The 11,579-nt window shown below is 50.0% G+C and overlaps 3 protein-coding genes across 4 annotated transcripts in view; all 3 read right to left on the bottom strand.

Annotated features, from left to right (window-relative positions):
* Phf23 (PHD finger protein 23) overlaps nucleotides 1–1,004 on the bottom strand; it is a 4,544-nt gene extending 3,540 nt beyond the window's left edge. The window contains exon 1 of one of the 2 annotated variants that reach the window (XM_008855848.3): nucleotides 683–1,004. In XM_008855848.3, the coding sequence (XP_008854070.1) occupies nucleotides 683–716 (34 nt within the window). In that variant the 5' untranslated portion in view covers nucleotides 717–1,004. The remainder of the gene's footprint in view (nucleotides 1–682) is intronic. The other variant, XM_008855849.3, reaches the window with a different exon arrangement.
* An 834-nt stretch (nucleotides 1,005–1,838) lies between these two features.
* On the bottom strand, nucleotides 1,839–4,345 carry Gabarap (GABA type A receptor-associated protein). The gene is made up of 4 exons (XM_017795055.2): nucleotides 4,124–4,345; nucleotides 3,500–3,578; nucleotides 3,241–3,359; nucleotides 1,839–2,318 (listed from the first exon to the last, which is right to left on the bottom strand). Exons 1-4 carry the CDS (start codon nucleotides 4,211–4,213, stop codon nucleotides 2,238–2,240), a joined length of 369 nt encoding a protein of 122 aa, XP_017650544.1. The 5' UTR covers nucleotides 4,214–4,345; the 3' UTR covers nucleotides 1,839–2,237.
* A 1,030-nt stretch (nucleotides 4,346–5,375) lies between these two features.
* Ctdnep1 (CTD nuclear envelope phosphatase 1) lies at nucleotides 5,376–11,573 on the bottom strand. Its single transcript, XM_008855846.2, has 8 exons — nucleotides 11,135–11,573; nucleotides 8,301–8,367; nucleotides 8,085–8,203; nucleotides 7,812–7,883; nucleotides 7,296–7,412; nucleotides 7,081–7,192; nucleotides 6,439–6,523; nucleotides 5,376–6,013 (listed from the first exon to the last, which is right to left on the bottom strand). The coding sequence occupies exons 1-8, from the start codon at nucleotides 11,234–11,236 to the stop codon at nucleotides 5,953–5,955; spliced, it is 735 nt and encodes a 244-aa protein (XP_008854068.1). The 5' UTR covers nucleotides 11,237–11,573; the 3' UTR covers nucleotides 5,376–5,952.
* Nucleotides 11,574–11,579: the final 6 nt, after the last annotated feature.

Below are 11,579 nucleotides of genomic sequence, written 5' to 3'. Positions count from 1 at the left end.
GGCTCTAGCCCTCGCCGACCAACCCCCCCCCACTCCACACACACACACACACACACACACACACACACTGCAAGTTGCCGGTCTTAACCCCCACCGCCCCTCGCCGCCCTCCAACTACCCGGCTGGCCCAGCTCTCTCGCCGCACAACTGCCCCTCGGTTCAGGGCTCTCTCCTACAGACAATACCCGGGCCCCCTTTCTCCCAACTACCTGCCCACCCCTCAACAATCACCGAGATATCCCTGGCGGCAACTACTAGGAGCTCCGGCGCCACCGCCGCAAACTCCCCCAGCTCAGCCAACTACCGGGCCCTCCCTCACTCGGTCCTCTTCGCGCTCCCCCAAGTACTCTCGGGCACGCAGACTCCCCGGACCTCTCCGCTTCGGGGCCCCAGCCAGTCCGAGGCCTTTTCAAGTCCCTAGCCCGCGAAGCTTGGACTTCCCAGTGCCTATCCCCAGACACCTCCCCCCGACTATCCACAGGGCATCTGATCTCCAACTCCCCCAGCCCGGGCTCCCACTCCTCTTTCTCCAAGGTTTCTCAACTCGCTGCTCTTCCACCTCGAGAACCAGGCCCCCAACCCCTTTTCCCGCACTCCCCCGCTGGGCGCCGGGGTTCGAGCTCCAAGTTTGCCAATTGAATCCTCACCCGCCCCTGCCCCTCCGTGCCGGTGGAGAGCTTACCTTCGGGACTGGGCTCCGCCATGGCTTCCAGCATCGCCCCCTCCCCTCCACTCGGTCCGGCGACCCCCCCCACCCCCCCGCCTCCCTGAGCCGGGGATCCCGGTGCCGCCTCTGGTGCTCGGTGCTCCTACTGCCTCGCTCCCCCGAAGTGTCCGCTTTGGCCCGGTGGAGACTACAGTCCGCTACCCGCTACCGCCACCTCCCTCTCCACAGCCTCCCGCACTCCCGGACCGGGCCCCCTCCCCCCGTGCCGCCGGCCGCCTGCTCCCTCCTCCTTCTTCTTCTCCTCCTCCTCCTCCCTCCACTCTCCTCCCTCCCTTCTCCCCCACCCCTCCCCGCCGGCTCCGCCGCGCAGTGCACCAAGGGGTTTGTAGTCTGTTCGGGGGCGGCGGAAAGGGGAGCGCAAGACTCTCCGGAACTTCAGTTCCCAGTAAGTCTTCGATTGGCGCAGGCGCGGTAAGTCACGCCCTTCCCCCGCCCGGGAGTGGCGGAGCGATCAGCAGCCAGAAGGCAGAGCGGAAGAGCGCGTACAGACTCCTGGGAAATGTAGGCTAGGTGGGGCTAAAAAAGTAAAGGAAGAGCGCTCTATCACTCTCGGCCACCATACTGCATCATTCTACCCCGCCTTTTTTGCGCCCAGGGAACCGCCCCACTTCGAGCCAAGAGGAGAAATGGTTGCCGGGAGATGAAGTTCTCCTGGTGATAATGGCTTCTTTCTCCCAGTAGTCTCCCTCTCTCGAATTCTACGCCACAGGATCCCACATACCAACACAAACTCAGCAACTGACATTCACTTAAGGACAGTCCTTTTACCACCTCCCAAACATGATCATTTCTTTAATCCCAAGTAACAAATTTGGATATGCTTACCTAAACATGGTACTTTCAAACTTTCTTCATACGGACCCACAGTAAAAAAAAATTAGTATCACAACCTAATGTACATATACATAAAATTAAAAGTTTCACAAACCAACGCTCAGATTATTCCATTCACACAACCCTTTTACAGAGCGAGGAATACCAACATTAACAAAAAAATCTGTATTTCTCCAACCTGTGACCCCAATTCCTTCTCTTTCATCACTAGTGAAGTCCATGACACTTGAAAATGAAAAAATAAAATAAAGGAGGGAATGAAATGACACAAGGCAAATTTCAATTCAGCTTGGTGGTTTCCTCTTTATTGATGTTGCCTCCTACCTTCCCCCACAATTTCAGTCCCTTCCATCTATCCCCCAAAAAGAAGGTAGTGAAAGGGACTGTTGTGGTTCTGAGCCCCTTAAGCAGTTAGGAAATAGAAACCAAAACAATCATTGGATGTGACGGAGACTGACAATCGAGAAGTCTAAAGCAGAAAGGGAATGGAGAGCCAAGGTGAGAAAGGAGAGGTATGAGAAGCCATGTCTCCTACTACCCCTCTTGCTAAGAGGGGCTGGAAAGAGCCTCAAACATTAAGTGAAGGTCCTGAAGAAGGGAGATGGTGTTTGAGCCTGGAGGAGGTGGAAGTCAAGGAAGGAGCACCACCTCTCTTTGTAGAATGGAACGCCCCACCTCAGGGACAGCAGCTGCACAGACCGTAGACACTTTCATCACTGTAGGCAATGTATAGAAAGAAGTCTTCTTCGTGGTGTTCCTGGAGTGAAAGCAGAAAAGTATGTTAAGACAATTGGGATTCAGTTACTTGAACTATCTACCATCCAAACATTCTTCAAGAACCATTCTTTTAAGAATGGCCTGGTTGTACAGGCCTGTAGTTCCAGCTACTGGAAAGGATTGAAAGTAAAGAGGACAGTCTAGGCAACTTAGTAAGATTCTGTCTCAAAACAAAGGATTGAAGATAGAGATCTTCAGTGGAAGGGTGTCTACCTAGTATGTCTACGGCACTGGGTAAAATTCCTAGTACTGAAGGGAAAAAGAGGAACTTTTATTTATTTTTTTCGTCTTTTTTGAGACAGAGTCTCCTGTAGTCCCAGCTGGCCTTGAACTCACAAAGATCCGCCTGCCTCTGCCTGGGAATAAAGGTATATGCCACCACACCTGGTGGCTTGTTTTTAATTTTTCATGATGTGTTTTCAGACAGGGTCTCACTGTATGGATCAAGCCTCTGCCTCCTGAGTAAGCCTGAGTGGTAAGCCAGGTTGTTTTGGTTTTTGAGATCAAGGACTTAAACTGTAGCCTAGGCTGTCCTGGGACTCAAGTCAATCTTCCTGCCTCAGCCTCCCAAGTGCTGAGTTCACTGATGTGAGCCACCACACCCAACATATCATTCTTTTTAAAGTGCCTGTTAGATTGCCTCAATCACTCCAAACCCTAGTAGTCAAGCAGTATCATTCCTGCAGCAATCCTGTGCAAAAACAAACAAAAAACACAAAAGCACCTCAAACTCTTTTCTTGGAATGGCTAAGAGCCCTCAGTAGCAGTGCCCCCATCAGAGCAGCTCCTCCAATTTACTCTCCCCCACTGCCAGCTAGTCCACTGATGGCCTTCACTTTCTTCCCTTCAAACTGTCCCAAAACTCCTCTCCAAACACTCCCATTACTTCTAAGGTGCCATACCTGGTACAGCTGGCCCATCGTGGCACTGGTGGGTGGAATGACATTGTTGACAAAGAAAAATAAGGCATCCTCAGCTCGGAGATGAATTCGCTTCCGGATCAAGAAGTAGAATTGACCAACTGCCAAAAACATGAGGTGCAAGAAAGTCACAGGGGACATCAATGCTTACAGAAAACAGCTACAAGGTGAGGTGGAGCCTCCTCCCAGAGACGGCATTCCCCACCCACAGAAGGAAACCCAGGTCTTGGGTCAGTCCCACCTGTGAGATCAGAAGGCACCAAGTATTTCTTTTTGTCTAGGTCTCCTATCCGAGCTTTGGGAGCCTTTTCTACTATCACCTAATAAAAAGATAAAAATTAAGAGACACAAGGAACACAGCCTATAGCTCCATCTGTGACGAACTCAAGCTACAGTAGTCCCACTTCCTTAGTTACCCCGATCTCCTTTCTCTTTGTCCTTGTATGTGGTGCATGCAGCCAGTCCAGAGATCCTGACCTCACTGGCTCACCTAAGTATCAAAGCATGATCCCAGAACAGCGCGTCACAATAACTACCATCTTCGTAGAAATAGGATGAATTTGTCTGGATCGAACTCTAGCCTCAATCGCGAAAACCTTCCTATTGGCCATGTGAATGAAGCTCAGGCTGTCAAACACCCAAGGGCCTCCATTCTGACAATGCCACGGTTTCTCTCTCCAGTCCACTCCATGTTCCTAACAAACCTACTTCGACTACAATCCCCTCAATCCTGGACCAGGAACAAGTTTCGGACTCCTAAACCCACCGCGGACGGGGAGCCCGCCTCCACTTTGCCTGTCCCATACCCAAGCCTAGCTCTGGCGACCGCGTCAGCACTCGGCACCTCGGCCCTGGCTGTCCTTACCGGGACCCTGTCCGGGTATTTCTTCCGGATCTTCTCGCCCTCAGAGCGGCGCTTCTCGAACGGATGCTCTTCCTTATAAACGAACTTCATTCTCCCGGGAACCGGGCTGGACCGAGCTGGGCTGAGGGAACCCAGGGGAGGGGGGGTCGGGACAGGGGGCGGCGGCGGCAGCTTCGACGCGAACACTCTGCGGAGCGATCCACCCGTTTGCGCCACTTCCCTATTCACCAACCCCGCCCCGGCGCTCCCGGGAGGCCCCGCCTGCTGAAGTACGCCATTACCGCAGCGCGCGAACGCCTCCAGCGTAGCGCCTCCCGCAGTGCGCCCAGTTCTCGCCGTCTGCGTAGTAGCTTTGGAATCAATTTGTGGACTACGCAGGTGACGTAGCCGAGGTGATTGGCTTCTGCTGTCGTTGAAAGTTAACTGAAAACGCTTTCCCGATAACAGGCACTACGAAAGTGCGGGGAAGGTGGGGGGGGGGGGTAGCAGGTGGCAACCATGAGATTTGGTTCTCTAGCCCTTTTCGGAAGTTACGTTGGGGAAAGCAGCACTACGAGGCTAGCTATTCACGAAACGTGTTGGTACGTCAGATGGCTGTTTGACCACAAGACAAAGTAGTACACAACAAGCGGACACGGATTACAGAACTAAGAGTACAGCAAGAAAAGAGAGGTTTGTATACACGCAAAGAACGCGCAGAGCTAGCGGATGGGTGGACCAAAAGAACGGCAGAGGTCTAAATGATAGGGACTACTCCAGCGCGGAGGGACACGGCCGAGATGAAGAAGAAATCATGCGACCTCAGAGGAGGGCGGAGCATCACGTGGCGGGTTGGAGGAAGTAGAACCGGCTCGGGAGGAAGTGCAAGCCAGGACGTGAGGCTCCGCCCGCAGCAGCTTAGAACTTGGGTGCCAACAGCCCATAGGCAGGGCCCGTTAAAGTCTGTCCACGTCAACCTCACAGACAGAAGCTGGGCCTTTCTCCAGCTGTATGCTCTTTGGGGAATCCAGGTTTCTCTTTTCATCCTTCTATAGCCTACTCTGAAGCTGCTCCCCTGCCCCCCCCCCCCAGGTCTCCATTCTGTCACTGGTGCCCTTCCTGCCATCCATAGTGACCGAAATTTCTCTCTCCCACATAATGGTCCCCACCTCTCCCCTCACACCAGCACTTTTCCCCATCTGCTTTAGGGACAGGGTGGTTGTGAATAAAGCCCTTCCACTTCCCAAAAACCCAGACAAGGACCTAGCGCAGCTTTAGTTTCAAAGTTATAATGCATGGTTTAAAAGAGAGAAAAGGAGAAAAGAGAAAGTTGATTACAGGTATCAGGGAATATGGGGAAAGAAAAATTGAGGAAAAGGGAAGGAAAAGTTTGGGGAAGATCCAATGGCCCAAAATCCCAATCTCCCAACCACAGCCCAGCCCTTGGAGCAGGAGTGAAGAATTAGATCAGTTTTGTACAAGAGTTTTTAAAAAAATCAAATCACAACAAAGCTGACTTGGCTTCTCTTTGAGCCTGTGGGATGACCGTTATGTCTATCTGTCACTCTGGCCAGTCTTGCCTCTCCAGACACTCAGCTCTCCAAGGCCTCCGCCTGTCCCAGTCCGGCGTTTCCATGGAGTGTGAACATGAAGTTAGAGTGAGGCTGCTTTCACAGTCTGGCCCATGTGTCCATCCAGACTCCAGGAGTGAAGTGTAGGGCTCCCAGGGCAGGGGGGGGGGGCAGGCCCTGCCAAGGCAGTCCTCACATTGGACAGGGCAACAGATGGCATCCCAAGAACTCTCTCTCCTTTTCCCCCCCACCCTAGCTCAGGTGGAGGGGGAGCAGCTGTCACCAGAGCCTATGTTGGTGAAGATTTCGGCTCAGCACAGATCGGACATCAGCAGTGAACCTGGAATGACAGTAACTTGCATTGGTGGAGGACCCTGTGGTTGACATCCTCGTAACACTAGCCCATTGCAACCTCACTGGAGAGGTCAGGACACAGTTTATTTCCACTTTCACATAATGAGACAGGTACAATTTGACCAAAACCAAATGGCTGAAAAAAGAGCTCTGGAATAAGAAGTCTGGCTCAAACATTTAAGTTCTTAAGACAGATAAGCCAAACCCGACATTCTAAAAAATTCTCTTGGGATTATCCCACCTCTTTTCCTCAGAAATCATCCTGTTGCCAGGCATGATGGTGTATACCTATACTCCCAGCACTTGGCAGGCTGAGGCAGGAAGCAAATCTAAGGCCCTCATGGGCTACATAGCAAGAGTTTGTCAAAAATAAAAAAGGAACTCCAAGTGCCTCTCAACAACTTCCCTTACCTGAGGGCATCCAGCATTGGGAGAAGGTTGAGAAGGGCTGTGTCGCTGGGGTCACTGAACCAGGATTTGATAGGAATGGCATTGTCTAGGGTGAGTGAAATTGCAGTTGAGAAAAAGAAAAGAATTCAAGAGAGCCTGTAGAGTTTTCCTGAAAATTATTACTTAAAAATCCATACTTTACCCACCAGAAGTCAACAACATAAATATACCCCTGATTTCAAATGTAAAACTAAACATTACTATATACTGTGGGGTTAGTTCCAGTCAAACTTACTGTCAGTGTGCCTCAAAGTGAATTTTAACTGGGAAATCCCATTTATGAAATGAATACATGAAAATGAGTATCTCATTTGAAATAAACAACTTGCCTTCAGATCTATAGTACAGCAGGGAATCCAAGCTCTCTAGGACCAAGGCCCAGGTCGGTCTCCTGCCTTCTAGTTCCCTGCATTTAACCCCTCAAGGGGTTAAGAGCATAGCTCAGATCTAGTATGAAGCCCTGGGTTCCATCCCTAGCACCACCAAAACAAGAATCAGGCTAGCCTGAGCTATATAAGGAGACCCTATCTCAGAAATAAAGACAAAACTAAAATGTCCCCAGAACCATATCCTGGTCCTCCCAGACTCACCACCATCTCATACCTGGATGGCTCCTATAAGCCCCCGGGGAGTTATCCAGGATCACAATGCTGGAGAGGTCACTATGTACCACAGAGAGGTCCTTGATGTAGCTGCCCAACTCCAAAGTACAGTGCTGAAAAGCAGGGAGTTATGTAGTACACCTCTTCTGTCCAATTGCCTGGCATCTAGACACCTCCCTGGAAGCCTTCCTCTCAAGCCTGATTCTAGCTCCTTACCTGTCTGTAGTATCTCCTCTTCAGAATGCTTCTGCTATTGTCCAGTTTATCTGCCACAGCAGAGCCGTAAATCTCCATGCTTGCTGTAAATACCACCAGCTCATACCACTGGCTTACCTGAAATAGATTTAAGAGGAAGACAGGCATCATACAAGGTAATCATTCATTAAAACATAACTTCTTTTTCAGCCCAGTCTTTTAGGCCTTTGAGTAACATCTATGAAGACAAAAACTTTAACTACCCCCCACCCAACTTCCAAACTCAATATCTGAGGTAGCAAATATCTTTAAGATTCAGAGATGCAAACACAAAAGTGCAGAATGTCTGTAGAATAGAATTATATCAATATAACAAATGAACCCCAGAAACTGAAAGCCATGCCCTTACCTCCTGCAAGCCTCTACTATACAAAACTGCCCCATACCCATTCTCACGCTTTCCAACCCCTGAAATTTCCAGAGCCCTACAATCACTCTTTCATTTGAGAGTGCTCTCATTGGTTCATGCACACTCACCACTTCTAAGAAGAAATCCACATGGGGTCTCTTATGTACAAAAAACCGGACAGGATGTTTGTCTATTACCACCTATAGAGGAACAAGGAAGAACTGTGAGTCCTAAGCACTACCAACAGTCCTAAAGGATATCCCACCCCACCCTATGCCTACCACCTGCTTTTCTCCTTCTGCCTAACCCTGGTGCCAAGGCTTTCCAACACTTACACCTGGGAAAGGGAGTCTAGGTCTGGGCATAGTAATAAATAGAAGGATTTCATAATCTCCACACACCTTGAGGATGAAGTCAGGAGGTGTTCCAGGTCTCACTGTAGGCCTTAGGACTCCATCATGGTGGGAGTGAATAAGCGTTTCATCCAGATCCAGCACCAGGATCTTCCTCTTCACCTGGGCTGAACCACAATGGAAAGGGATAACACCAACTGACCTCTAGTCCAGAGCTGGAACCCTACTTTACCTTCCAGGTGTCTTCCCATCCAGCATACTCACCTAGTCGATTCCGGGACAAAGGAGATAAGGGAAGGACATCATATCGAACAGTTTGATATTGAATTACCTAAGAATAGTGAGAAAGAATTAGAACCACTTACAATGAAATCTTCCTCAGTAATGACAGCAAATACTGAACATTTACCATGTGCCAGGTATTAGGTAGGTATTGTATGTATGGATTTGGACATTCTTTTTTTTTTTTTTTTTTTTTGTCTTTTTGGGACAGGATCTCCCTATAGTTCCAGCTAGCCTAGAACTCTCTATGTAGACCAAGCTGGTCTTGAATTTAGACAGAGATCCCACCTGCCTCTACCTCCCAAGTGCTGGGATTAAAGACGTGCATCACCACACCTGGCTTAGGACCTTATTTAATCCTTAAACAATTCCAATGGAGACAGGGGTAAAGCTCAATGGTAGAACACTTGTCCAGCATACAAGAAGAGGCCCTGGGTTCAAATCCCAGCATCATAAAAACAAAAAAAATCCTAATAACATTGTTATTATCCCTGCTTAAAGGATGGTGAAACTTAGGGCTGCCTGAGACTGCACAGCTGGATTCATCTCCCTACTTATCTCATGGAATGATGACTCCATGAGAAGACTTTCCTCTCAATCATGCCTATTTTTCCAGTGCCTCAAACACCGTACCAAGGGTAATAAGTTAATTTTAGTAGAATATGCCCTCAAATGATGTTATCCTGCCATACTAAACAAAGAAACACACTTTCACCTCAAGGATTCTTTATGGCCACTCCTGTCATCTCTTACTGGAAACCAAGAGCCTCAAGCTCTTAGTGGACAAGGAGTAGGAACCAGGAGAGGAAGTCCTTGGATCTCTAAGGGGACTAAAAGACGAGGGAATCCAGGGGTTGTCAGGTCAGCTAAGTTCCTCTGGCTAGGGGCCACTATGCCTATTTTAACCAGCCACCTGTCCACTTGTGTTTCTACTAGCCAAGTCACAAGTTGCACTGAATCTCTGAAGATCCTCTTTATCCTGGTGCCCAGAATAAGATAAAGAACATTGGAAAGCCCCACTTGCCAGGCTGACAGGGTATGGCAAAGGTCAACTCAAAGTAAGGGCTGTGAGAGAGAGGTAAAGAAAGGACAGGACATCACCACCTAAAGCTTTTCCGCTCTGCTTCTCCAAGGCTTCTTTACAGGCTATTTCCTAATACCCATATCTTCTATGCAGAGCCTGGCAAGTCCCTCTGCTCTTTTCTAAAATACAAATGTTCTTTACTCCAGTCCCAGGCCCTAAGCCACACAATTCTCTACTTGCAAACCCAAAGGCCCTCTCCTCTTTAATCCCAAGACATCTGCCCTTCTTTTCTCCCTGGGCCTGTGATGAGAGCTGAAACAGCTCGGGTGTCCTGCTCTGCTATCTCAGGTTGCACATGCTGGGCATGTAGGGAATGCTCCAAGTATCTGCCAGAAAGGGCGTGGGGTTAGAAACCAGACTGGAAGGGAAGAGAGGACAAAAGGCTTGTGGGGTCAGTGAGGCACAAAGGAGAGCAAGTTAGGAGGTAACTAACCTTCCAATAGATGGCTGGAGCACTACTCCTTGTCCTCAGAAAACTGGTGTATCAGGGCAAGTAGGAGATGGGGGAGTTGGGAAGTAAGGGGTGGGGGATATTGTCACAAGGTCAGAAAGCAGTCCACACATAAAATCATAGGAGCTAGACCCACACAGTCTTAGCCTCTCTCATCCCCAATTTTTTATGGACTCTACCTCTTAAGAGAACTAGTTGTGCTTATAACCACCACCACTCAGAATAATTCTCACACTAAACCAGTAGTGGAATAGAACAGACTGGTAGAGAATGAACACATGTCCAGACTGTTCCCTCAAATCAATTAAGTCGACCACCAGTATCACCCAGGCAGGGCTTTCTGGGAATTCTCTTGATCTAAGCTGCCCATTCTTGGCTTAATTCTTACAAACTTTAGAGGGATATGCCAAAGACATGTACTCTGTTAGCACCCAGCTCACTCAATTTTCCCCAGAATCTGACTTCAGAAGCTTATTCCAGCAGTGATGAAAATACACAGACATATTCGTTCAATGAAGTCAGCTGAAAGGGCTTTGACCTTGGAGAAAAGCTTGGGGGAGAGAACCCAGAGATGCTTGTGTACATCCAAATAGTCTCCATTCTCCAGGTATCTCTTCATAACTAGAATCTCCTGGAGAAACAAACCCACCTTTAGATGCAAGCTCTACAACTGACAGTCAAATCTTGTAAGAAGGCCACCCAACTTTAAGGTACTCTCTCTCACAACTAAAGATGCCCATCATAAAAGCATCCCTTTTCATTTCCAAGGTCTCAATAAATCCATTCTCCACCCCCTCTCTAAGAAATAAGTTTCCAGAGAGTTTGTGGAGGAGTGCCCTTAGAACAGCGTTTCTTTCACACACAAGGTTTTTCCAGCAACATATACCCTCCTACCCACCCCCACCATTGACAAACAAGCCTAGCTCTTCCAACAGGAGGGTCTTTCCTGAGTTCACATCAACAGTTCTGGCTGCTAGCAAACAGGTGTTCCCCGCCTCTTGCTTTCTTTAGCACCAAGAAGAGCAATACCCACCATTCTAGCCCCTAAGACTGTCAAACCTTGTCCCACCTAGGCCGTCAGGAAAAAAACAAAAAACAAAAAAACCCACCTCGGTTCCTTTATAAGGGTCTCCCCGCCTCCCCCCTCTCTTGCTTAAAGGTGCCCTAGTTCTCTAGCGAGTAAAGCCCCGCCAAGCCTTCCTTCCTAGGCCCAAAACAGGCCCAACACTTTCCAAACAGCGGACAGAGTCCCTACCACTGCCAGCACTCACAAAAACTCACCGTGCGGATCTGCCTCCGCAAAAGGTAAATGAAGAAGCTCCAGAGCTTGGCGGCGAAGGCCACGAACGTGCGCAGCCCCAGCAGACACTGCGTCCGCATCATCCCGATGACCCCGGCACCGCCGGCCCCGGGGCCCCCGCGGCCCAGCTCCGCCAGCCCCCCGGGGGCAGCCCCCCGCCGCCGGGAGGGGGAACGGGGGCCCCGAGCGGCAGGATAGGCTGCAGAGAGGGGCACGGAGTGGGTTGCTCAGAAAGCCACCCCCAGCGAGGGGAAAGCCCGGCGGAACCGGGAGCTGGGGCACAGGCGTAGGCAGCCCGCGGGGGCCCACATGAGCGGGAAGTGGCACCGACTGCTTCACGCAGGCTGCACGACGAACCAGTCGGGCTAGGACGGGGTCCTCCAAGACCGGGAGGGAAGGGGATGGAGAATTGGGGGAGGGGGAGTG

Source organism: Nannospalax galili, unplaced genomic scaffold (genome assembly GCF_000622305.1).
Source record: "Nannospalax galili isolate Female #2095 unplaced genomic scaffold, S.galili_v1.0 scaffold146, whole genome shotgun sequence".
Classification (NCBI taxonomy): Eukaryota; Metazoa; Chordata; class Mammalia; order Rodentia; family Spalacidae; genus Nannospalax; species Nannospalax galili.
This window is presented reverse-complemented; position numbering and strand designations above follow the sequence as displayed.